Raw genomic sequence first — 24198 nt, forward strand, 5'->3', positions numbered from 1 at the left:
CTGTTGTGAAGGTGCAATAGCAAAGTTCATAAAGACTTGTGTGAAATTATGCCTCATTCAGTTTCTTTGTGCCATGGTTCTCCATCTAGGAAATATAATTAATATTGCCACCCCAATTACTATGGAACTAGTTATGGTAAGTATTAGACCATGAAATAAATAATTTCATCAGTAATAAGGACTATATCAATGTTAGGGATAGGTAGATAAAATAAATGTTTGGTTATAGGATAAAAAAAAAAGTAGGAGCTATTTTATTGATCTGTAATTCAAAATAGTTTGCAGGAAACAGTTTTTGCAGGATGATTCTCCTTAGTTTCCAGAATAAACCAGGCAGTTTTCCATATAGGTATTTCCATGGAGAAATGAAGGGACTAAAAGTGAGATTTATAATGGAATATGTATGGAATCTTGATTTTCTCTGCAGATTATAATCTTTTTACAAAGTTGGCAAAAATGGAGGATTATTTAATAATTATTTAATCTACTGTATTAGTGCTTGAAAATAGGGATAAAATGGAAAAAACAACCTGTAGGTTTGTTCTTGATTATTAAATGAAAATCAGTTTTTCCTTAAAAAAAAAAAAAGAAAATGGCAGGGATAGACATTCTGTTTTACTTATTTTATTTAGAAATGTATGTGTAAAAAAAAGGTCCCCACAAAATGAAGCCTAAAACATATATACAGGTGCAACAAGATTATTGCTTCTCTTGCTGTTTGATGCTTACTTTTTTTGCTTGAACATCTACATTTGTGCTTTTAAGAACTTTTTTGTTAAGCAACCAAACCCAGGAGGTGCTGAGCACTTCATGTACTATGCAATGAATTCAAGAGTTAAGATTTTTCATAACCTGATGGGTCTTAGAGCTGAGCTACAGACATACCTTGAGTTCTGGATGCTAGAATTTTCAGGAGTTTCTGTAATGTTGTAAAAGCACAGACCAGTTGTAAAAATTGAGTATGAACTCAGGTTTTCACTTCAAACACACTTGTTTGAAATGTGTTTCAAATACAGTGACAATCCAAGTTGTCACTCGAGTTTAATTCGCTCTTGTGTGATGGAGGGGAAGATGATCCTACTTCACAAATGTCAAAGGCAAAATTCCCATTTTCTTCAAGTGCCCAGATTGGGTCCAAAGGTTAACTTAAATTACCGTAACAATTTGAGATAAATGTATTATTAGATTGTCACAGATCAGCAGACGGGCCAGAAGATTCAGATTGTTACAGCACTTGATCAGAGCTCAGCAGGCAAGCAGTTCATCTTAACAAATCATGATGGCTCTACCCCAAGCAAGGTGATCCTTGCCAGACAAGATTCCACTCCAGGAAAAGTTATCCTAGCAACTCCAGATGCTGCAGGTGTCAACCAACTGTTTTTTGCATCCCCTGATATTTCTGCACAACACATCCAGGTAGATAATCCACTTTATTTCATAATTTTCATTCAAATGGGATAAGAAAAGATGTTTTATTTCCAAATAAATCTGTCTGGGTTCTTCTTTTTTGATTTTTTTAAGGTATAATTTTCCTTGCACTAGGACTCATTGTGGATACTCAAAAATTATGAAGAAATTTTTTTTAGTAAATTTATTGCTTTTAAAATTTATACACTGGCTCATGACATTAGAAAGAATACAGTTATTTTTACTGTCATTTCCAGATCCTGCCACACCAACAGTCCTTCTTTATTTCTGCTTGTTGACTCCATTTGTTTTCATGTATTGTTGAACAACATACTCTTTTCTTCATTGTCTTTATCATTTAACATTTCCTTCTGCTTGTTTTCCTTTTTGTACACCGTTGCAACTGCATTTCAGCTGTGTGAATTGTACTCCATAGTAACTAGTCAGACTATTTAGTAGGGAAATACATTAATAATTACTCAAGGAAAATAACACTAATAATTTTGAGTTTACTAATGTGAGATTGTAACTAGTCAGGGTTGTAACTTCCTAAACTGGTCCCCAGTGCACCTTACTCCCATGCCTGTTGTATGTGCTGCTTCCTTAGTTGTCACCCTCCAACCTCCAAACTTTCTGTCCCACATCCTCAGCCTGACGAGGATGGGATGGCACTGGTGTGAAGAATGTGAAAAATATGCACAGAAGACTTGGGAGATGTGACCTCCTTCAGCATGAAGTAGGAGATTACTGAGCTCCGACTGAAGTGTAGCTACTGCACATAGTTTATCCACGTACATTTATGCTGCTGTGAAATACACCAGCAGGGTAGGCCAGACAACACTGCAATAGCTACAGTCCATTTAGTCCTTTATCTTACACTTTAACAATGACCATAAATAGCTGCTTAAGGAAAAAATATTAAAAACTGGACAAGTAAATAGTGACCTTTCTGATCATATTCTTTCACTTCTATTAGCCGTCGATACAGAGCAACCTCCTGATCTGGAGACTGTGGCAAGACCATCATATTTGATAGCTGCCAGGAAAGTTAAACAACCTTTTTTTGTTATGTTTATAGACCACATATGCTTTGGTCTGTATAATATCCTGTAGTATTGTATGGTGTGCAAAGAATACTTTAGTTGATTTGATCTTCTGAGGGAAGTATTTAATTAGATGTCTCTTGCACTATAAGAGACAAATATTAAGGAGTGTGGGGGTTTTTTAAATCACTACTTTATCCTCTTTCAAGTAATCTCTTTTTGGCTTAAGACCCCTAATCTGTTTAGTTTGTGCTCTTCTGTGAGGTACTCCACTCTAATTCACTACCCACATGTTGTGTGAGCTTGAAAGAATCTCTGAATTATATTATACTTTTGTTTTTGAAACTCGCAGATCTTTGCAAATGGACATCCAAGGTCCTTGCTCCAAAGAATTTGATTACTGTGAATAGGGGAGCAGTAGCAAAAACCAATCCTATTGAGAGGCATTGAAGCATGTTTAGTGTTATCATACACATTGTGTTTTAGGTAAGCCTCAAAAAAATATAAACCAGTGGGAAATGATTTGAATTCATCCATAAAAAATTATTTTCAAAGATAGTGTAAGTGATGAGAAGTGTGCCACACTGGTATAAAAGGCAAAATTCAGGAACAGAGGAAATCTGGACAAAAAATTGAAAGAGTAGTTCTGATTGTATAGTTTGGGGAAAATAGGTTAGTTTGAGAGGCAAGAGTGTTCTGTCACTTTAGTTAAATTGTACTGTTGTCAGCTAATATGTATGGGTAGAGATTTCCTTTCTCTGCTTAAAAGTTCATGAAATACAGAGTAGCATTCATTTGTTGTTCATCTACATCCTCTTCGGGATCTTTCGTATTTCCTCCCTCAAATGATCTTTCTGTCTGCAATTTCACCTGTTTTCTTCTTCTGTAGCCTTCACTTGAAATGCCCATTTGTTTGTTCTGCAAAAAACCCTCTCCGTTATTGCATCTTATCTTTACATTGACTCATTTGGCAAGACCCTTTCTCCTGTCATCTGTTTTACCTTCAGTGGGTCTTTTTCATGCTAATAATCAATTTTTATTCTTCATGTTCACGGTCAGTTAATGAGTTCTCTGAGTCTGAGATTTTTCTCTCTCCTCATGGGCTCAATTCTCTAGTCCTTCCTTATGTGGAACTTCCCATTTCAGTGCAGGTTTCATTTATGGAAGGACTTAGAATATGTTTATATATATTTTATATAATATCATGAAAATGCATAATGTTAATACTGGAAATTTGGAAGGAACAAAAGGTTAATATTCTCTTAACTCATCAATCTTATTTTTCTTAAAAAGATTTTTTATTAGAAGAAAAGTTAAGAGATTAATCTCTAGGACAATATGGTTAACAAAGTCTAACTAGAAAGAAGTGTGCTTGTTAAACTTTCCTATATATATCATACTATCATCCAAACGTTCTAAAAAGCATGATTTCTTAATTTTTCTCTATAGAAGATAGGGTACTTTTCACTTTTGTTTACTTACCTTTCTATCAGGGGTCCTGTTCTGAGTATGTGAAGCAAGAGTGAGAGTCTGGCTTCTCATTAAGACACAGTAGAATTAAATGTTCTAAACTGTATTCTCTTTTTAATGGGAAGAATATTGTTTTCTGTATCAAGATTATGTTTGGTTGTTACTTGTGATTTGTGTGTTCCTTTTTTAAATTGAATTTTTGCTGTGCTTCATTTATGTAGTGGTGGGATAGAGTTTTCAGAGATCGAATGGAAGATTCTAGTGCCCACCTTGTAGTACTGGGATTCTTATATTATGTGCTTAATGAAGCTTTACAGCTACCAGGTATAAATGAATGAAACAAGACAATAATAATAATAATGTCAAACTGTTACTGAAAGCTAAACTGTATACCGGTTGATAGTTAATGATAGTGTCCAGATGTTTTCTATTGGTCCACTATTAATGCGTATTATAAAAAAAGGAGTTAATAAACCTGAGAGTAGATATAGTAGCCTTCACAAGGGATTTTTTTTGTTCTATCTGTTCAGTATGCATTCATGCTTCAGTATCTTTTGTACTATGGAAGAGTCATTAGGATATAAATATAAAAGGTAAGAGTATGCAGATGCTAAATTGTCTTTTAAAATGTCAGTCCATTTTGCAGAAGTAGTATTTAGAGAAATGAAATCTTGAATTCTTATCAAAGGTATTACAGGTAAAAATTTTGTTCCCTTCTGAAAGGGAGCACAGTGACATGGCACGTAGCTACTTAGTGTCTCTGAATGTAGATTTAGTCTCCTATCTTAGAGAAAAACCACAAGCATGAGATATATTTTACTATTTCTAGATGGTAAAGAAAAGAAATATTAAATTCTTTAACACTTCTTTTCAGATTTTAACAGACAACTCCACCAGTGAACAGGGCCTAAATAAAGTGTTTGATCTGTGTGTTGTATGTGGAGACAAGGCATCAGGTATTAATTTTTTTCCTTCTTTTTCTTTTTAAGGTGGTGCGATTTTATAAAAGCAGGTTAAAATTCTTCTGAAGCTATATAACAGTTTGCATGCATATACATACATCTCTCTATCTCTATACATGCACAAACAGGATTCTCTTTCAGTGGAGAATTACACTAAGTGGTACTCTGATATCCATGAGTGGGATTTATTGTTATTTTACATAGAATCATAGAATATCCTGAGTTGGAAGGGACCCACAAGGATCATCGAGTCCAGCAACTGGCCCTGCACAGGACAGACCCAAGAGTCACACCATGTGCCTGGGAGCAGTGTCCAAGCACTTCTTGAACTCTGTTGGGCTTGGTGCTGTGACCACGTCCCTGGGGAGCCTGTTCCAGTGCCCAACCACCCTCTGGGTCAAGAAAGAACTTCTTCCTAATATTTAACCTAAAATCGCCCTGACACAGCTTCATGCAATTCCCTCGGGTCTTGTCACCAGAGGGAAGAGGTCAGTGCTTTCCTCTCCTTTTCCCCTTGTGAGGAACCTGCAGACTGCTATGAGGTCTTCCCTCAGCAGGAAGCAAATTTCCTAGAAAATAAAACCAATTAATTTTTTTTTTCTGTGTCAAAGTTTAGCATTAAAGATACAGTTGCTAGAGCTCTAAATACATGTCAGACTTCACCCAACTGAAGGAAGTTTCTGCCAAAGTTAGGGCAAAGATCTGGTTGGTCAGCTCCAATTGCTAAAAGTTCTCTGACTCCCTAGAAGGGCTGGAGTCTCCCTTGAGGGGCTGGAGATCCCAGGAGCTATTCCTCCTGTGCTGGCCCTGGAATACTGAGCAGTGGTAATGAGTTTGGAAAGGGTCCCATGTTTCTCTGAGGAGCTGCAGGTTCTGGGGAGCCTCCTGTGTGACAAGCAGTGTAATGAAAACTGCTTTGCAGACACCTCTAAGCTCGAGTCCAAGAAGCTACATCAAAGAGCAGGTGAAGAAGCAGCCTTGGTGCTTTGCAGAATGAGTATTCACAGTTCAGATGCTGTTAAAATGTTTAACATATTATTCTTTTAACATATATGATGCTTTTGAAATTTCATGTTTTATTAGTGTGGTAAAAAGGTTGTGATAAAGGAATCCAGAAAACCTATCAGAAATCCTGGAAACTTCAGTCAGACATGACTGATGTATCTAAAAAATGTTTGTGAGGAGTGAGGAAAGAATCTAAAAATGTGTTTTATCTTAAATTAGGTCATAGTTCAGATTTATTTCTGTAACGTGCCCTAGTTATTTCAAAGATTGATAAATTAAAATTGTAATTGCCAATTGTGCCTTAATAAAAACTAGTACTTTTTAGTAATGTTTATATTTCATGCAAAATCAAAATAACTTACTTCTAAAAATAATTTTAAAACTTTCTGTAGTATATCTTAGCAATTTTTATATTATACAGAAAATTCACAGAACTGGGGCGGGGGGGGTGTTATAAAAAATTATAGCTATTCTAGATTATTCTTTCATTGAAGTTTTACTGAAAGAATGAAGGATGTACCATTACTCTGTTAGGGAAATGAGAGGTGAAAGTAAAGCTTTGAAGTGATTGCCTACTGCTGTCAAATGCCATGTTTGTGCTTTCCATGGTTCCATTAGATTTAATGCATACAATTTCAGCAGCTAAATTTGTAATGAGCAATCACAGGGCTTGTCCGTAGGGACAGTTTGAAAAAATTGCTAGAGAAATGTATAAATGAAAATGTTTGGGTTTTTTTTATTCTTGCTAACCTGTTTTCCTAGCTTTTTTTTAACACTACTGTCAACAGATAAGGAAAGAATTTTATAAGCAAATTTCCTGTTTGTAAAATCTGTCCTGTTAAAGTGCTTTGAACTAGAAAAACAGTTCACTTGCTTTTTTATGTTGTTTTATAGCCCTAGTATATTTTAAGATCTGTAATCCATGGAGAAGAAGAGTGTTCTTTTTCTGCGTAAAATAGCAAATACTTTGCTTTTAATAAATATAAACTCTATAAAAATAATATTGCACTGTAAAATTAATGTCATGATTTATGTTGGTTTGTAATTAGGGCGTCATTATGGAGCAGTAACTTGTGAGGGATGCAAAGGATTCTTTAAAAGGAGTATACGGAAGAATTTAGTTTATTCATGCCGAGGAACAAAAGACTGTGTCATTAACAAACACCACCGGAACCGATGTCAGTATTGTCGGCTGCAGAGATGCATCGCATTTGGGATGAAACAAGACTGTAAGTCTGAATAAGAGCAAACTATTTTACCTGGCAGCTGTGTTAAACTTTGTGCTACAAATGGTATGTTTGTATGAGTGCAAATTATTATCTTGATTGTGTATTTTTGCGTCGTTGTATCTTTTTCTTTAAAGAATCATACAAGTTTGGTGTATCAGAAATCTGAAATGCTTTCAATCATATATATTGCTTTACAAACTTAATAAGAACATTGCATGTGGTGAAAGTCAATGAATTGTTACTCCGGGGTGGCAGATGTCAAGCATGTCCCTATCTTCATTGTTTTTAGGCAGTTCAGTTTTCCTGTGTGTAAATTAGGCTACTGAATGTTTTGAATTCTATCTTCAGTTTTCTCGCAACTGAGACTACTGTTTTTACTGAATTTCTGTTCACTTTTGGCAAAGCTCTGCAGAGACAGGTATTCATAAGGCAGAGATCCATAGTGATCTAAAGTTCAGTTCTTACCGATTCTTGCAGATTCTAAGTTCCTTTTTAGCTTTCCATCAGTTAAATGGAGTGATACTTCAATACTATAGCAATATCAGAATACTAAACACACAGAAAGTCAAGCAATACACAAATAGTAATACTGCCCTAATACTGCAACACGACTGCTGTACATAAAATATTAGTCTTGTGCTCTGCTGTCACCCAGCTCTTATTTTGCTGCCCTCTTGAACCTCTGCAGACATTTTCCTCCTTACAGCCTTGCTTCTGTCAGCAGAAATTAGTAACACTTTTCCAGCACAGAGGAAATTAATTCAGAAAGAGAGGAAAAGCTGGGGCAGTGAAAGTGGATCTTAACCCTCTAGTTCAGCTGGCAGTAAGTAAGAAAAGGCCCCTTGACTTCTCAATCAGAACAAAATCACCAAGGTTAGGGATCAGAAGGCAGGAAAAGGATCTCCAGATTGTGGGGGAACACTGAGTGGGGGAGAGGATTGTTTGGGGATAAATCTCATTGTTCAGTGGAGTGGGAAAAGGAAAGAAAACTCAGCATTCTTGGACTGTAAGTCCCTCAGTAGGGGTTATTTGTCCTTTGAAGAAGTCTTGGCCTTTTTTCAGCAAAGTCAGATGCTGCTAGCAAGCACAGGGTTAGGAAAGGAAGATTAAATACTTGCCTCCATCTCCCAGCCTTTCAAAGTACTATTTTTGGGTTGCAGGCTGACCTTAATGGCATTGTCAATACTTGATGATATTATGACATTTGGGGTTTATGATACTTATCAACATGAAATTTGAATAGCATCACAGTGTATTGCTAATTTGAAATCTTTTTAATTTTTTCTCTTTAGTTACACATTTTCCACATTTCCACATTTTTCCTGTAGGGTATAGTACTGTAAGTTTCATTTTAATGTTCTCTAATCCATTCAAAGCAAGGTGATAAATCTGTAGGCTAAAGCCCGTGAGTCATTCCACCTAGTTTCACTGAGGGATTCAAATTAAAAATCTTGCTTCTTTTCTGAGGTCAGTGATTGTGAGTCAGGATGTTGCCCAGATTGATCTTAAATGGTCTGAAATGAACTTTTTGAATGTCCCTTTCCCTCTATATTGTCTAAGGTCCTAACTGGAGAAGCTTCTTTAAGTGCATAAAGTTATGTGGGTTCCACAATGCATGGAAAAAGGTACTATGAGTCCTTTACAAAGGAAATAAGAGTGTGGGATCTTCAAACTGAGAGAACAAGAAGCCTTAAGCTTCCACTTTGATTCAGATTAAAAATAGGATATAAGGGGATTTATCCCTTAATTGTAACTTGAAAATTTTAGCATCTATGTGTTTGGTGTCAGACTTTGACTACCACATCATTTCAGTCAGGACAAATCAAATCAGTTTGCTGCTTTTTACCCAACTTCCTAGGTTGTTGGTTATGGGATATATTTTATATATGTTTTAGTTATTTTTCAGAATTATTATTAAAATTGAATATTAAATAGAGAAAAGAAGTATTACTTCTTAGTCTGTAATTTGGGCTGTGATTTAATAGTTGGGTATTATTTTTTTAGCTGTGCAGTGTGAGAGGAAACCTATTGAAGTGTCAAGAGAGAAATCTTCTAACTGTGCAGCTTCTACAGAAAAGATCTACATTCGGAAAGATCTTCGTAGTCCGTTAGCTGCAACTCCAACTTTTGTAACAGACAATGAAACAGCAAGGTATGTGTTATACTCAGAAGTAGCTATCTCTGCTGAAAGAGGAAAATTCAGTTTTAAAATTAATTAAAATTAAAATTTGCACTGATTTCTATTAGATCAACAGGTCTGCTGGAATCAGGAATGTTTGTTAACATTCATCCATCTGCAATAAAAAGTGAACCTACTGTGCTGATGACTCCAGATAAGGTATGTGATGATGTGACGGATACATTAAGTAGTGCTCATTGCTGTAATTGTGTATGTAAGGAAGGATGTTCTGTTGTACTTCTGTTTGGTTAAATTAATTTTAAAACGCTGCTTTACAGCATTAGCCAGTGTTGCAAATGTCTTGTCTTTACAAGAATCCTTTTAGCCTCACATAGTAAGAATTCTAAAAACACTACAAAGTAAATGCCCTTCCTTCACATTTTTAGACAGCTTTAAGGGCTACATTACTTTAATTTTTGTGTTGGGAAGTCCTGATACTTGGCTATTTCCTTTGTATGAATAAAGTGAGGTGTTCAGAAAACCTCTCCTGGCATTATCACAGCGCATTTCATAAATTCTGTTGGATTTTTTTCCCCTGAATCACTACTATTTTTGTAGAGCTAATAAGAGCTATCTCAGAGACAGTCTTATTTCTGAGCTGTTTTTTGTTTGTTTCCCCTTTTGTTACACTTCCTGATCCACTAAAGCTGCAGGGTAGCTTCCCTACATATGCACAGTAGGAAGCTTTTGTATTTTTCTAGTTGATACTAAATTACCTCATACTGTTTTCATGCAATTTGCCTTGCTTGCTCTGTCTGCAAAGGGCCCCATCAGAACTTGTTTATTCCATTTCACTTTTCTGGCTCTGTAGAGTATGACAACACAAGCTAAGTCACAGGTACATGCTAGTGTTAGCAGCAGCATACTTGTCTGTAATGATGTGGAAAACGTCTTTCTGCCTCTCTGAGTTGCTGGTCAGTACTGAATCACCTTGTTCACTTGGAGTTATATAAAGACATAAACACCAAAAAGGCTGCAGCAGAATTCTTTTTCTGCTTGCTTTTGAAGGTGACTTGTTATGCATTCCTTCTTTTCAAACATTATCCTACCCTATTACTACTGACTTAATTACACGAGGAAGAAAGGAAGATGCTAAAAATATAATCAAGTGCAGTCTTATAGTCCTGGTAACTGATTAGTGAGTAGAGAAGATAAATCCTCTTCCTGTACTTGCTTATCACCTGCAGTATTCTTTTTGAAAGAAATAGGTAGCTATTACTTTTAAAAGTAAATGTCTAAATATTTCATATTTTAGATGCAGTGCAGTGTCTAATTGCTGTATGATGATTACCCATTTACTGAAAATAGTTTTCTTACAGGTCTATGCATATGCTCAGTTCTTCATTTATGTAAAAGTTAGACTCTTCTATTGCAGGTTAACTGCTGCCAGTTAACTGAGAATTAAAAACTGTTCTTTTCCCTTAGGTTGAAGCATGTCAAGGAGATTTAAGTACACTGGCAAATGTGGTGACTTCATTAGCAAATCTCAGTAAATGCAAAGACATATCACAAAATAGTACAGAGCTATCTATGATTGAGAGTTTAAGTAATGGAGGTGCATCATTATCTGAACTCAAGCAAGAAGAACAAGCTAGTAGTGATGTTACAAGGTAAGGCATGTTACATTTGAAAATATTACTCTTTTTGGGAAGTTCTGTGTCAATTCAGACCAATTAAATCATCACAATTAGAAAATGTATCTGCTATAAAAGTAATAGTACTAAGAGCGTAAGCTCACGTAGAAGATAAATCTGTAAGATTATTCCAAGTGAAATCAAAAGGAAGTTCCATTTGAGAAATAAATCCTTTTATTTGTTTGTACTTGAAATTAATTTCAATTTAAATGTTACAGCTGATTTTCTTACGTTTTGGTTGGCCACACTAAGTAAGGTATGTTAGATCTTGTACTGTAGTCTTGGTACTTGGTGTCATCCTGGAAGACTGGTTCATAAGAGATCTCACCTGTGTGAGCATTTTAATGCTTGTAACTATTAATCACCTTAAAAGCTTAAAAAGCATTTTCCTTCTACACAGAAGTAGTCACAGAATTCTCACTATTAATACAAATACATTCAGTGAATATCCTACAAACTTGTAGGTTTTATCCGACAAACTTGCCCTGGTTTTAACTGAGCCATTGTGGTGAGAATATGTGCAAGATGCTCTGTGTAGCATGTACTCAGTTACTCCATCAATCACAGTCATGTTCTTCCTTGGTTGTCATCTCGTGCCAGCTTCTGACAGCTGTCTCAGCAATATTCTTTTACACACCATCTACATTGTACATGCTGTTCTGAAAATGTGTGTGTGGAGTAAACCCATTAAGAGAAAAAAGGTGGGCATATAGTGGTTTGTACTGACTAAAATACAGGATTTCCCCTGCAGTCTCTACTGCTTTGCATAATTGCAAGCAGATTACATTTTTTCTTCTCCTTTCTTTATATACTGCTTAGAAAGTCAATCTGACTTCTACAGATGCTGATTTGGGCTTTTGTTGTGTCCTCCTAGGTAAAGAATATGCTGTGTAACAATATGATGTGTAAATAGCTTTGTCGTAGGTGCTGATAAACATCATTCAGTACTATGGCTGTTCAAAGAGATGTAGTAATCTTTTATTTCCTTGCACTTTCAGATGCTTATTTTTGCCAAGTTCAGAGTTTCTGTTTCTGTTCAGTTTTAAAAATCTGTGTTTGAAAAGGCATCAGGTTCTCTCAGCCAGAGAGCTTGAAAGAGCTCTGACTCAGCATACTCATGTCCAGTAGGTTACATAATAGATTTACAGTGGGGAGGTTCAAGTTAAACATTCCTTTGAAAGGGAAGTTGTTACCCAAGGAGAAACTAAAATTTTTCTCTACATCATTGATTTCCTTGTCAGGCCCTATGCCAGCTTGATCTGTCAGACAGAGATGTTTACTGAAGAAGAGGAGTTTAAGGGATTTTGGAGAGTACGTTTTATCCATCCATACTTTTATTTTATTATATTTCATTGCTTTCAGCTACAGTAGTTATGCTTTCACTATTGCTGCTATGAACGTAGTGTACAACTTTTGCTGCTAGTACCCCACTACTTTTATATTGTAATTTGATATGCCTTGTCCTCTAATGCTTCATTATGTTCATTCTTTACAGTTTATCTACAGTCCTGTATATCTGTCAGTGACTAAGCCTGACGAAAAGAGAACCAAAGTTGTTTATAGTTGTTTATAGTTGTTTATCAATAGCGTGATTATGCCTTGTTTTCTCACTTTGTGGACTAGACTTTTGTAGCTTTCAGGCAAGCTTTGTTCTAGATTCTCTTTTCATTGGTGTTTTACCTTACATGTTGAGGCTTCATGTCAGGAAAAGACCCACAAAGCTGAACCCTGAGGAAGCAAAGTCACTACTGGCTTCTGCTGGCTTACTTCTGCTACAACAAGAATGAGGAAAAAAAGTATCATGGACAGACATGGTTAACCAGTGTACCTGCCTACACTATTAAAAAAGGACTCTTCAGCCTGTGCTGAATAAATACAGGATAGTGACAGATGCATATGACATTTACCTTTTGGGGAAAGGTGAGGTTGTGTTCCTCTCTTACCTTTCTGTCCCTGCCACATGAAGACCACTGCAGAGATTCTATTTTTTCCTAAAAAGCACCTTCCACTGAGCTGCGAGGTTTACCTGTTCTACCTAAGACTGCAAAGAGTGAGCCATGCAAGACCTGAAACTCAAATCTCCTGACAGGATTCCAATTGTATAGCTTGTAGAGCTTAGCTATGAATACATTCCCTTTGTGCCTACTTTGCCAGAGACAGAAAATGGCCCACATATACCTCTTGTATGCCCAGTCACCCTCATGTGTACACATCAAAGTGTACAGTCTAGTGAGGATCAAAAAGTAGTTCATTTACCATCTCAAGCCTTGAGGCAGTGTCAGCAGCTCTTTCATTGTGATGTTTCATTTGGTTGTAAATGCTTATATCAAACATCTAGTTTTTTTAGCATGTTAGTGAGTTCAAGCAGCTAGGGAGCGGAGGGGGTAGAGGTGGCGGCAAAGTTCTACTCCAGACTTCGGCATTAAATCAATGATTTTAGACTGTGATAATAAACACCTCTACGAGTTGAGAATCAGCTCTACATACAAGCTGATAATCAGCTTTTGTGAAGTTTTCAGACCTCAGTTGTGTAAGTTTTTCATGCAACACTGCATACAAATGATGCTGCTCTCAGGATATGTCATCTGTCTGTAGGCAGTGATCACGTCTGTGTATTTTTAATTGAAGGTGTGTCAGCTGTGGTTCTCAGGTGTATTTGTGAAGAGAAAAACAATGCATCTCTTATCAAGCAGCAAAATACTGAGTAATATATCTGTGCTTGTCGTGACATCTCCACTCTAATATTTGTGCTTGTGACAGACAGGAGTCACTGCCACACATCAGAGGGTACTAAGGATGGTATTGAAAGCATGGGAGTGCTTTCTCTTACATAGTTTGAAGCAGTCTTTTCAAATTCAGTTGAAAAACCTAACCACAACTCATTACTTAACAAAAAAAAAAATCTTACTCTGTGCTTCTTATCAGTAAAAACCTGTAAAATGTATATGTGCACTAAGTGACTGTAACAGCATCTGATGATCAGGTCCTCAAAATGCTCATGCCAGCACTCTCAGTAAACATCACTAAAGAGATCTTGAAAGGCAAACTGTGATTCAGCAGCACAACCAATATGTCAAAACTGTGAATTTGTTGGCAACTTGTGTGAACAGGATCTGCTGCTAATTTTTGTTTCAGAGTTCAGTGGAATGTCAGGAAAAGTATGTTACTGACTTTTATTTTCCAAATCTCATTCTTTGAAACAGATGTTTAAATACAGGTTTCAGACTCACGCATGTTCCTCTTAAATTGAAACGGTCTCTAAAATGAAAGTTTATTTCTTTTTGTTTGTTTGCTTGTTTGTGATCTTACAGGGCATTTGATACTCTTGCAAAAGCATTAAATCCAGGAGAGAGCGCAGCATGTCAGAACTCTGAAAGTATCGATGCCAATGCACAGCTGCTTGGTGGAGAAACAAGCACGAGTGTCGTTGAAATAGAGGGGCCACTACTCAGTGATGCTCACGTGGCATTCAGGGTACTGAATATTTTTGTTACTGTTGACTATTTATAACCATTTTAACATAGTAATGTAAAATAATTATGTGATTAAATCTTATTTTGAATTTCTTAGAGGAGTAACTATTATTAGTAACTGTTAGTTCAGGTATTTGCATTCATTTCCAGTGAATTAATGTTATGAATGCCACTTTTGTTCACTGGTTAACTGTTTAGGAAAAAGCACAGCACTCTTCAGTGGTTTAGCTGAACTGTTTATTTTAGTTTTTTACCTTAAAAATACTGGGTAATCTGTGCAAGAAGATATACACAGACAAAGTGTAGCATGAAACAGAGTCAGCGTCCACATTCCCACTTGTTAACAGTGGATCTGATGCAATCTGCAACTGGATTTTGAGACTTTTAAGTGTATTTGTCAGTTTCTTCTTTGTGTAGATACCCTATTTTAGTATTGATTGACTTTAATGATTAAGGGAAAATACAGTTTCTGTGTTAGTGAGCCATATATATATTTTCTGGCGTTATATCTCATTTTACAAGCCTGGAGAAATTCTTCTATCCCTTTTTTTTCCTCTTCATATTATTCATGGACAAATCAAAAAAGCTTGCTCATCTGAAAACTTCTTCAGTACTAGGTATTTGAGTAACCTTTGCCCCTCTTATCGGCATCTGTTTTGATCAGTCGAATAAACATCTCTAAGGCAAACGTCAAGGTTTTTTTTTTTTTAATTGTGTTAGCCAGACTGTTATATTAAGTACTATTAATTTCTGAAGACAGAACTACAGTGCTATAATTAGCAGTTTTGAGTCAAATCTCACTTTCTTCACATATGCAAGTAATGTCACTGATTTTACTCATGGACATGGAGAAAGATAGAGAAAGATAGAGGTGGTCCTTTCTGATGTCTGTTGATTATATATTTTGGGAGCATCTGTGTATTAGGTATTTTACTCACACATCAAAATATTTTTGATGTATTTCTTTGTAAAATATTAATTGAAAGTACAAAAAAAGATGTGACATAGAATTCACACGCACTCTCTTCAGGAGTTGTAGTAACCCCTTTAGTGTAAGCAACTTCATTCCAGTTACAATGATTCTTCTCTCTTATTCTTTGAGTGTCTCAAAAGTTGAGTTGTATTTGGGATTTTCCATCTCCAGGTGTCCCAGACAGGAGTCTTTATCTTCGAATCAGAATTTTTGCCTTTTTTCTTGCTTTTTAGTTACTATAGCATATAACAGTGTGGCTAATAATGAAAAAGTCAGTCATTCAGTTTTATGTCAGGATTATATCATGTTTATTTAAAAAAACAATTTACTTTTTCACTTAAAAGAAACTCTTAAGACTGATTTTTTTCTAAACATATTATGAAGAAAGTAAAAAGTCTTGCACTTTTTCTATGATTGCCAGCTCACCATGCCTTCTCCTATGCCTGATTATCTTAACGTTCACTATATCTGCGAGTCTGCCTCCAGGTTGCTTTTTTTGTCCATGCACTGGGCACGTTCCATTCCATCTTTCCAAGCTTTAGGGTAAGTGTTCAGTTACTCTATTCACTTATGTTGTGAATATGTGCTTTTTAATTTTTTATTTTCGCTGTCTTCTTCGGGGACTTTTTGATATAAAACTATTTATTAAAACTGTTATAAATCTTAGTAAGGTAAACTTTCTGAATTAAAACTACTCCCGATTTGAGTCTAATTGAGGATTTTGGTTGGGTTTTGAAGGAAAAAGCAGTAGATTTGTAACAATCAAATACCTGCACACTGCTGCTACTTCAATATAATTTTAGTAAATAGGAATTCCTATCAGTTTTTTAATAGCTACAGCCTTAGGCTATGTCCTGATTGCTTATCAGGCAATCATCAAATAAAAGCTCCTTTTTTATTTTTACCTTTATAAGATGAATTATTAGTAGTAATTTTGCCTTTAATAACCTCTATGAATAAAATGGTTTGCTAGATTCAGTAAAGATTCAAAATGAAGTTGTCTAATTTCAGAGGATTTTCTAAAAATAAAATAGTTCCTGTAACCAGAAAGTAATTCTTACTATTCTTTTTACAGTTGGTATAACATCCTGCTTCTCCACTGGAATTCAGTGTATCACTTAAAATTCATAAGCTAAATGTAGTAGTCCATTGCTTATCGTCATGAAAAAACATCTCAAAACTGCATGGGGAAAACTGACTTTTGTTATTTTCAGAAGTAATTTTATGAAGATACATCAAACAAATAAAGATACTGTATCAGCTCTGACACAAATGGAGTATAAATCATGTTTGCTGTCATCTGCAGTGTCTTTCTTTAATTCAATATTAAAATAGCGTATGACTGTGGCAGCAAAGAGAATGCTATTTTCAAATGAGGGATTGTCCCCTTTTCCAAGAAGGCTGTCAAAAGCAGGATGATCTGATTAACATTTGTGTTTACTCAGATGCTTAAGCCAAATGATTCTACACTATTTAAGGAAAAATGCTATATTGTGTGTAATTAAGTCTGTGTTTTGGAGAAGGAAAAAGGAATATTCTATATAGTTAAAGAATAGCAAAGGTAAAAAATAGGTAAATACGATGTTTTATTTTGGTAGAAATTGTTGCCCTGCAGAATTTAAAAATACATAGCAAATGAACACAGTACATTACATCATTATCATTTTTTAAAAGGTGTTTGTAACAGAGAGACACTGCAAATTAGTGCTCTAATGAAAAATGGGAATTGCTTTTTAAAAATAAAATGTTATACAGAAGACTTGTCTCTCCAAAAAGATCTAGCAAGACATGCTTATATAAAAATCTGCACATGTTCTTTTAATATGTTACTTCCCAATATATTTTTCTGTTTGAGTAAAAAATATGGAGGAGTAAGCTGTCTTAATAGTGTTAATATTCACCTATGCTAGCATTTACAGACCCAGACAAGATCATGGGCAACAGTATATTTAAACACCATTTAACATCAATATAGTTTTCCTTTTGAAGAGCCTTAAAATAGGAACTATTTTCAAGTGGAAATTTATTTGAAATTAATGCAGTCTTTTTAGTTTGAGCACATTATGTCCTATAATTTTGACTTTTAGAAGGGTGACTCATTTCACTTTTTAAATGAAGAGAAATTCATGGAGCTGATGAGCCAAACCAAAACCATAGTAATGGTTTTGTAAGGAAGATGGATAATTGGATGGATATCCAGATGGTTCCCTTCTCAGGCAGTGTTCTCCTTAGTCACATCAAGATAGTTGCCTTTGGCCTAATCATGTAGGTAATGATACCAAATCACTGCTTAGTTCATCTTCCTGCACGAGCATCTTGGTAGGCAAGAGAGTTTCTTACTGAAACATTCATCAGGCTGGTTACAGCCTCTTAGTGTTTTGAGGCCGCTCAAGCAAACTTGAGAGCTGGTTCTGGTCTAAGTTTGATCAGCCATAAAGATGCTCTAGATGAGATGTTTATCTACACACATATCAGATGAGTAGCCACTATGCCTTTTTTTCTGTTTCTCAGCATAGTCCCTTTGACAGGAGCTGAATGAGAATGTGACAAATATGTGTAGAAGCCATATGTACAGTATCATGTCTTCCAAGAACTTGATCATAGTAAAAAACATTGCCCTCAGCAAGGTTTCTGTAATCCAGTGAAGAACAAGGCTACATTCACCTGTCATTTGGCATCTTTGTATTGCAGCAAATCATCAAAAATGTTCTTGAAGATTACATCTTTGTTCTTGCAAAAATCTATTCCATTGTATTTTTGTAGTTGAAATCCTAGCTTTAATATACTTTTCTTCCTTGATAGGTCTTGTGCTTCTTTTAAATTTCCATTATTTATATTCACTGGATAAAACTGTGAAACATGGTACCTGACTTTGACTCCTTACTAGTAGGATTTCATTTTTGAGGTACTGAGCTCTTGTTAAGCTCTGCAAATTAGAGATGCTTGGCATTACTGAAAGTTAGGTTACTAATATGGAAGTGGCTGGATTGCATTGATATATTTAATTTTAAGTTTCAGCATTTGAAAAAAAATCCTGACTACGCATGAAGCTGACTGTAAGGACTGATTCTTTCAGCAAAGAAATCCTCACGACTGTTACTTATACTTTGAAGTCTGTATTTCAAACCTTTATTCCAGACATGAAAGGAATGCAGAAAATAGCAGTCAGGAAGCTTGAAAGCTTGATCTCACATGTTCCATTTCACACGTATCTTTAATTAAAAAGTTATACCGACCTGTCCGTTTTCAAGTGAAAAAAAAAAAAAAAAGACCTTTGAGTCTGTTCTACATCCACAGTACAGGGACAGTGCAAACTTTTTTTTTGTCCATGCATGTAAATGTTATTCAGAAACTAGTGTAAATCCTAAGAAAACCAGCACGATGGAGTATGCTGCGACAGTTGTCATTTATTGTTACTTCAGCTTGCTTTTGTGATGGAAATCTATCTCGTTTTAGGTCAATTTCTTTACAAAAGTCACTTTAAACCAGGTACTTTAATTCTAGCATGAAAAGAAAAAGGATGCAGGGCTTCAGTTTGGTAGTGGTTGCAATGGTTGAATTAGATTAATGTTTTGCGAAGTGTTCTTCAAATTAAAAAGAAGTGTGAATGCAAATGGCTGGTTTTATTAAGTGAAATTATTGTGTTTTTTAACAGACAGGATAACAGCATATCATTAGTAAAAGCCTGTTGGAATGAACTTTTTACGCTTGGTCTAGCACAATGTTCACAAGTTATGAATGTGGCAACTATATTATCTGCGTTTGTTAATCACCTTCAAGGCAGTTTACAGCAAGGTAAGTTGTATACTGTGCACACATCTCACTTGGGGAATTACTTGATTTTTTTAAGTTTTGAACTGCACAGAAACTTTTTAGTTATCCTTCAGTTGTTAATGTAAGTTTGCTGTTTATAGAATTTCATGGTTAGTATTGAAACAAATAATACTAGAAACTTCAGTTCACAAGATGGAATTTTTTAGCAATTTTGCAAAAATCAGCTATGCTAATATTTACCTCCAAATTAAAAAGAAATAAATATACATATATATAACAATAATCTATCTGTCTAGTATGGATTAGCATTTACTGGGGTTGATTTTATTATGTATGGTAATGTCTAATAGTGCTCTGCTGTTCTGTTAATATCATCAGCCCAAATTAGGAATATTTTGGGCAACATCAAATGTTGAGAACACAAGTGTACGGTGAATATGATTCCCCTTATCAGTAATGACCCACCTGTCCTTTCTGTTCATAGCTGTGACACAAAGCAGCTGAACACCAACTTGGTGATGCACTTCCTTCACATAACTTGGCTTGTTGACTTCTGTATACTAGTTTTAGTCTAGATGCAAGTCTTCATCAGATCTTCCCTAAATACACTTTGTTCCTTGTTAATCCTATGTCCTGCATCTTTGGCATATTTATGTTCAAACGAAAGACATGTCAGTTGACCTCTTTCATTTGTTCTTCTGAGCAGGAGAGGAGTCTTTTAGCTAATCTTTGTCTGCTTGTGAACACTCACAAGGTTGTCAGCACTAAAAGCTAACCAGTCAATAGTCTTCATCAGTTCATAGTCCTAACTCATTATTAATAAGGCACATGCACATACAAAAATCTAAGCATTTTCAGGTTTAACTAGATTTTTGAGTTGTTTGCTGTTAGGGATATGAAAATTCACTGTTGTTGATGCTATGCAAACACAGCTTGGTCAGCTGGAAAAAGACAGCTCACTTGACTATAGATTTTTCATCTTCTTTTATGATTAGGTAATTAAAGAACTTTTTCTGGGGGATTTTCATGATTTAAAACTATCCACAAGATGCTCCTATAAATAACAATTGTTAAAAAAAACCTGGATGTAGCTGGATTAGCTAAAGATACTAACAAAACTGTGATTGTCTTTAGGGGGGATACAAATGGATCTGTAAACTATAATCTATGTAATTTTTAAAGCATGTTCACCAAAACAGGTATTTTAGTAATTAATCATATTTATATCATTACTACAAATCCATATTTCTACCATTTAAATAGGGAATTCAGTTTAAATGCAAAAACCAGTTGTGCAGTATGCCAGCTGCAATATCTCCAAGCGATAACAAGTTTGTGGGATCCAGGGGCTTTAGTTTGATGGATTACGGAGGGAATGGGATTTTCAGGCTGACCCAAAGGGAACAGCTATGCACCAACCACATTCCCCTCAATGCAGATCAGGGAAGGTGTATGGTACACCTTTTGCAGCAGTGGGATGGTCTTTGATTAAGATAAGCCATGAAGCTGTACACTAACCTGCTGCATGGCACCTGACCCTGAGACATAGAGCACAGAGCTGCAATAGCAGTGTATTCTTTACTTACACATAGTCTCTTCCTTCCTTGATCATTTCAAGGTCTAGTCCATGCTTGATTACTGGAGGTTGTAGTGGCAGGAGTCCTTACTGTACAATTGAAGGGGGGAAAAGAGGTTGTTACAGTCCGTAATTGTTGGTGTCAAGATTATTCAGACCTAATAGGAATTTATAGATGGTGTAGATTTCCCACTGTTTGAATCTAATAAAATAATTATTTTGAATATTCCGGTGTGAGCACATTTTTTGCATGTGTGTTGACTTGGCATTTTATATTTATGTGTGTGTTGACTTAGATAAGCTGCCAACAGACAGAGGAAGACTAGTAATGGAGCATGTCTTCAAATTGCAAGAGTTCTGTAACAGCATGGTTAAGCTTTGTCTAGATGGATATGAATATGCATATTTGAAAGCTATCGTCCTCTTCAGTCCTGGTATGTAATTATTCCAGATGTAAAACTTTAACTGTGCTATTTGTTGCCATATAACTTCTGCCTGTTTCATCATACTGTTATTTGCAGAATTACTGCCTCATTTGTTGAGGAATCTTGGAGGGTGTGTAATGAGGACTGTAGGAAGAGGAGGGTTAATCTTTTAATGTAAATAGTTGGATGTTGCTTTGGGGACTTTTTTTGCAGGGGGACTTTAATTCTTTTTATTTGGGAGTCTTATTCTTACCTCTGCCACTGGTGCTTCTTGTTGGTTTGGGTTTGGTTTTTTGGTTGGTTTTTTTTTTCCTTTTAATTTATTGCCCTTAATTATGTGCCTCTTTTCTGGGGTACATTTTCTGAGGACCTGCAGTTTAATTTTCCGAAGTGTTGCTCTTGCACATCCAGCTGAGATGGATTGAAGTTGGGTTTTTAACATATGAAAGATTTATCTCTCTGGTCATCGATTCTCACATGCAAAATTACAGAAACATCACCTTACTCCACACAGATATTTTAATAACGCAGATAGCATTTCTGGTGAGTGAACACCACAAACATTCCCTTATATTATTATTATTTCTGTCTTCTAAACAGTATTTGCTTAATGTACTCTCTCTAGTGTTAATGCACATATATTAGACAGTGAAGGTAAAATAATTATTTTTTCCTTATGGGTCATTAGTCTACAATAAGGAGGAAAGAGTCCTCTGGTTATGGTAGATAGTGACTGAGTGGTTAGATTGTGTCACCAGTATAACTGGACTGTAGAAATTACAAAATTAATTTTCTATATTTGAAAGTTGTAGAATTAACTTTTCACTAAAGGCATTTAGTTATTATATCAGTGTCCTGCAGGTCTTAGATTCATCATTCAGAATTGGGATTAAATATAAAGCCAAAACCAAATATTTGATAGAAGAAAAATTTATAAACCTCAAATACTTTCAGCATCTCCAAGAATTTTTCACTGTGACATTTAGAAAGTAAATCTTCAGTCACTCCATTTTGCATTTGAAAGTTTTAAAGGCATCAACAGCTTCCTTAATCCTGGTTGCTCTGCCTTTTGTAGATGATGTTGTCACATAGAAAAGATTGGAGCAGATGTTAAAAAGCTGACAGAATCTTAGTGACCTTCCCCTGTCTGTAGTGTAGGAGGAGAGCTGGGTTTTTGGTTCTTGTCAGTTCTGTAGATTTATTAGATCTAAGTAGACCTTTCTTTTTCCATTTAGTTGCACTTCACCCTTTCACAGAAAAATCAGTTGATGTGAGCAAATTTTTTTGAATTTGGACACTTCTAAAATGTAAATTCTAATATATAGAATTTATATATTGTGAGGTTCTTGCTTTGCAGTTTCCCTCATATTTGCATGATCTTTTCTATATGGAGTATCTACAAGAAGTATCTATATCTCCCAGCAAGAGTGGCAGCATCAGCAGGAATTCACGGCATTCATCTAAGTGCACAAACAAAACCCTGCGTATCTTCCATTGATACACCCACACACGGATGGCGTGGTTTTATGTGTTTGTAAAGTCCACTGAATCACAGGAACAGTTTCAGCTTCTTGATAAGCAGGACCCGCCATGAGTTTAAACACAATATTAAGCATGCTTGAAAATGTTTGCAGTTTTTCTTTTCTGCTGAGGACTGAAGAGTTGCCTGGACTTTTTGTCATTATTTCAGAAGCGGTAGAGATTTTCTCTAAGTGAATGGCGGGAGGGTGTTTGCTGGTTTAATTTTAGTAGATAATGTTTGCAGGAGATGTAATTCTCCTTTAGGTGTTCTTACTCCAAAGTAAGAACATGGCATTCCTATACTTAGAACTTGTACACGTTGTACACACTTGTACACATTGTACACATACAAAGAAAATGATGGACGAATACCTCAAGCCCTTTTTCTTAGAATGATGTCCACTAGGACTTATGATAGAATCCTTTGGAAAAATCAGTCCTGTCAGACACCTGAAAATATTAGTCTAGGAACCTTGCACTTGCAAAACAATATTTACCTATTTGTTCAGATTGAAGTTTATTTGTCTCCTTCCAATTATACTTGACAACACATAAGGTAGAAGGAAAAATATGTTGGGAAAAGACTATCCAGTCACATGATGGAGAAAAATTTTCTTCAGCTCACATGTTTTCAGGATCACATTGCTAATGATGTGTATCTGCTTTAATGGCAACATGTTCTCAATACTCTTGATCCTGTGAGCCATATAACAAAATCTTCATGTACCTGAAAGTTATGTTTAGTATCTTGAACGGAAGGTTATTCTGGCAATGATTCACAGGCCAGGAATTGCAGGGATTTTACTGCTCTGCTACAGAATGGGGCTGGGCTGCACATGCAGCAGAGCCCTAGGCTAAGAACCTTTGCTTTAGTAGGCCCTGGTGATTTTCTGTCTTCTGTGCCAAGCCAGCTGTTTGATTGCCACAGGACAGCTTTGGCCAAAGAGATCAGTGTAAAGGGTGTGCCGAGAAGACTTGGCTGCAAGTGTACTAGCAGTGATCTTCAAAGTACTGTTTCCAGAACTTGACTTTTAGCTTCGTTCCTGACGTTACTCAAAGCAGCGCCATGAAGTGGTGCATTTTACTCGACAACGATAACTCTTCAAAATATGTTGCTTTGTATGAACTAATTAACCTCTTGTCCTCTGCATGAATTCGAAATCATGCTTTCAGAATGACTGAATTACTATATAGAACAAAATACTGCTCTGTGAAATAATGCATTCAGGGGAGTCCAACGTATCACCTAACTGCTGAATTGCTTCCAAAGCTTCTTTATCCACAGAGCAAAAATCTCTTGGGTTTGTTTACTGGTTTTGTGTATTTGGAGAGGAGTGTGACTGTTAGAAACAGTCTTTTATCTCACAAAATTTGGCAGCTCATTTAAGATACCATTTGTGCAAAATAAAATCTATGTGATTTGTTATGCTACTATGACAATAAAATTTTTTCATTATGATGGATAATAAAAATTACAGACCATGTAGAGAGTTCAGAATTACTGGATAATAATTTCCTAATGTGACC

The 24198-nt window shown here is 35.7% G+C and overlaps 1 protein-coding gene across 6 annotated transcripts in view; it reads left to right on the top strand.

Moving 5' to 3' along the window:
- Positions 1-24198, top strand: part of NR2C1 (nuclear receptor subfamily 2 group C member 1) — a 51364-nt gene that overhangs the window by 25390 nt on the left and 1776 nt on the right. For 4 of the 6 annotated variants that reach the window (XM_027657404.1, XM_027657422.1, XM_027657429.1 and 1 more), the window contains 10 exons: positions 1186-1416; positions 4795-4876; positions 6937-7116; positions 9121-9268; positions 9364-9454; positions 10721-10905; positions 14241-14403; positions 15797-15918; positions 19031-19170; positions 21022-21159. In XM_027657404.1, coding sequence (XP_027513205.1) covers positions 1186-1416; positions 4795-4876; positions 6937-7116; positions 9121-9268; positions 9364-9454; positions 10721-10905; positions 14241-14403; positions 15797-15918; positions 19031-19170; positions 21022-21159 — 1480 coding nt within the window. The remainder of the gene's footprint in view (positions 1-1185; positions 1417-4794; positions 4877-6936; positions 7117-9120; positions 9269-9363; positions 9455-10720; positions 10906-14240; positions 14404-15796; positions 15919-19030; positions 19171-21021; positions 21160-24198) is intronic. The other 2 variants (XM_027657437.1, XM_027657448.1) reach the window with 1 other exon arrangement.

This window comes from Corapipo altera, unplaced genomic scaffold, assembly GCF_003945725.1.
Source record: "Corapipo altera isolate COAL_440 unplaced genomic scaffold, ASM394572v1 1, whole genome shotgun sequence".
NCBI lineage: Eukaryota > Metazoa > Chordata > Aves > Passeriformes > Pipridae > Corapipo > Corapipo altera.